At 49.0% G+C, this 1,820-nt stretch overlaps 1 protein-coding gene across 1 annotated transcript; it reads left to right on the top strand.

The window, feature by feature from the left end:
* Positions 1-247: 247 nt before the first annotated feature.
* LOC106820269 (putative integrase/recombinase y4qK) lies at positions 248-1,057 on the top strand. Its single transcript, XM_014824795.1, has one exon. It carries the CDS (start codon positions 248-250, stop codon positions 1,055-1,057), a length of 810 nt encoding a protein of 269 aa, XP_014680281.1.
* The last annotated feature ends 763 nt before the right edge of the window (positions 1,058-1,820 follow it).

The following is a 1,820-nucleotide window of genomic DNA, read 5'->3' as shown; positions in this document are numbered from 1 at the left end:
CAGCTAACGCCGCGCTTTGCGGAGAGCGAGCGCAGCGAGTGATTCCGACAACAGCGCTTGTTGGACGAAGCCGCTAAAGCGGCAGAAATGCGCATCATAGATAATCCCGGGTAAGCATACCAATGTCGGTGTGTTTATCACTGTGGAGAAGATGATGAACCATGAAGATCAAATCCGTTTCGACGAGTTGTATCAACGTCATATTAACGAATTAACCCTACAAGGTAAAAGCGAAAAGACCATTGAAATGTATTCACGTAGTCTCAGGCGGTTGACTGAGTTTTTCGATGTCTGCCCGGATACGATAACCACTGAACAGTTAAAGCAATACTTTCTAGCACTGGTTGAATCTCATTCCTGGAGTTCGGTCAAGATTGACCGTAATGCTTTCCAGTTCTTTTACCGGCATGTGCTGAATCGACAGTGGCAATGGGTCAACATCGTTAAGCCGCCCAAAGTCCAGCCCTTGCAGGACGTATTGTCGATGTCTGAACTGAACGCCATTATCAATGCGACCCGTAAACTCAGCTATCAGGTTTATTTCCTGACCACCTATAGCCTGGGGTTGCGTTTATCGGAAGCCTTGCAGCTTCGCATCCCAGATATTGACGGCACGTTAATGCGAGTACATTTACGCCAATGTAAATTCAACAAGCATCGTTTCGTGCCTTTGCCTCTGGCGACCCTGAAAGCTTTACGCCTCTATTGGGCGACGCACCGACATCCAGAACTGATCTTTCCCGGTGGCAAGCCACCGCACTTCCGACAGGGTAAGACACTGCATATGGATAAAGGCGGTGTGCAGAAGGCGATCAAGATCGTGGCGAAGGAATGCGGCATCTCGAAGAACGTGCATATTCATACTTTGCGACACTCCATTGCCACTCACCTGCTTGAGGCGGGTGTTAGCCTGCGTTCTATCCAGGCGTTTTTAGGTCATGCCAGTCCGGTGACGACCGCAAAGTATACGCGCATGACTGAACAGGCCCAGCAAAACAGCGCGTTGATGCTCAATGCTCTGGTCGATCAACTGTCGATTGACTGGGTGAAGTCATGATTGCCCTGGCCGAACTGGCACGGGAGTACCGGCAGTCACTGATTCATGACTTTGGGCATCTGATGAGACCAGAGCATCATTTTGCATTACGCGCCCTGATCGATTGCCGCACATTGGCTTATGGTGAAATGACTTATCGTTGTGATCCCTGTCATCAAATGCAAACCTATTACCATTCCTGTGGCCATCGGTTTTGTCCAAAGTGTCAACATCAGAGCAATGGCCAGTGGCTTGCGAGGCAGCTGCAGAAACTACTGCCGGTGAATTATTTTATGGTGACTTTCACGCTGCCTTATGAGATCCGGCAGTGGGTCTGGCATCATCAACGATTGTGTTACTCGGTTTTGTTCGAAGCCGCTGCTGACACCTTAAACACTTTTGCCGGAAATGATAAGAAGTTAGCGGGATCGTTGGGATTGACGGCGGTGTTGCATACCAACAATCGGCGACAGGATTATCATCCGCACATACACCTGATCGTGCCTGCCAGTTCGTTCCATAAAAAGACGGCAAGCCTGCACACGAAAACCGGTGACTACCTGTTCAATGAATTTGCCTTAGCCAAAGTCTTCCGGGCAAAGTTCCTGGCCGCACTTAAGAAAAAGGGCTTAACCTATCCCCAGCATTTACCCAAAAAATGGGTCGCTCAGTGCCAGCATGTGGGTAGTGGAGAACCCGCTTTAAAATACCTGGCTCGTTATCTTTATCGAGGCGTCATTAATGAAAAAAATATCATCCGTCATGAGCAGGGTGAAGTGAGTTT

This window comes from Priapulus caudatus, unplaced genomic scaffold (genome assembly GCF_000485595.1).
Source record: "Priapulus caudatus unplaced genomic scaffold, Priapulus_caudatus-5.0.1 Scaffold9240, whole genome shotgun sequence".
Lineage (NCBI taxonomy): Eukaryota > Metazoa > Priapulida > Priapulimorpha > Priapulimorphida > Priapulidae > Priapulus > Priapulus caudatus.
This window is presented reverse-complemented; position numbering and strand designations above follow the sequence as displayed.

Coding starts and splice junctions, on each gene's coding strand:
- LOC106820269 (XM_014824795.1), top strand. CDS start 248: ATGTATTCACGTAGTCTCAGGCGGTTGACTGAGTTTTTCGATGTCTGC.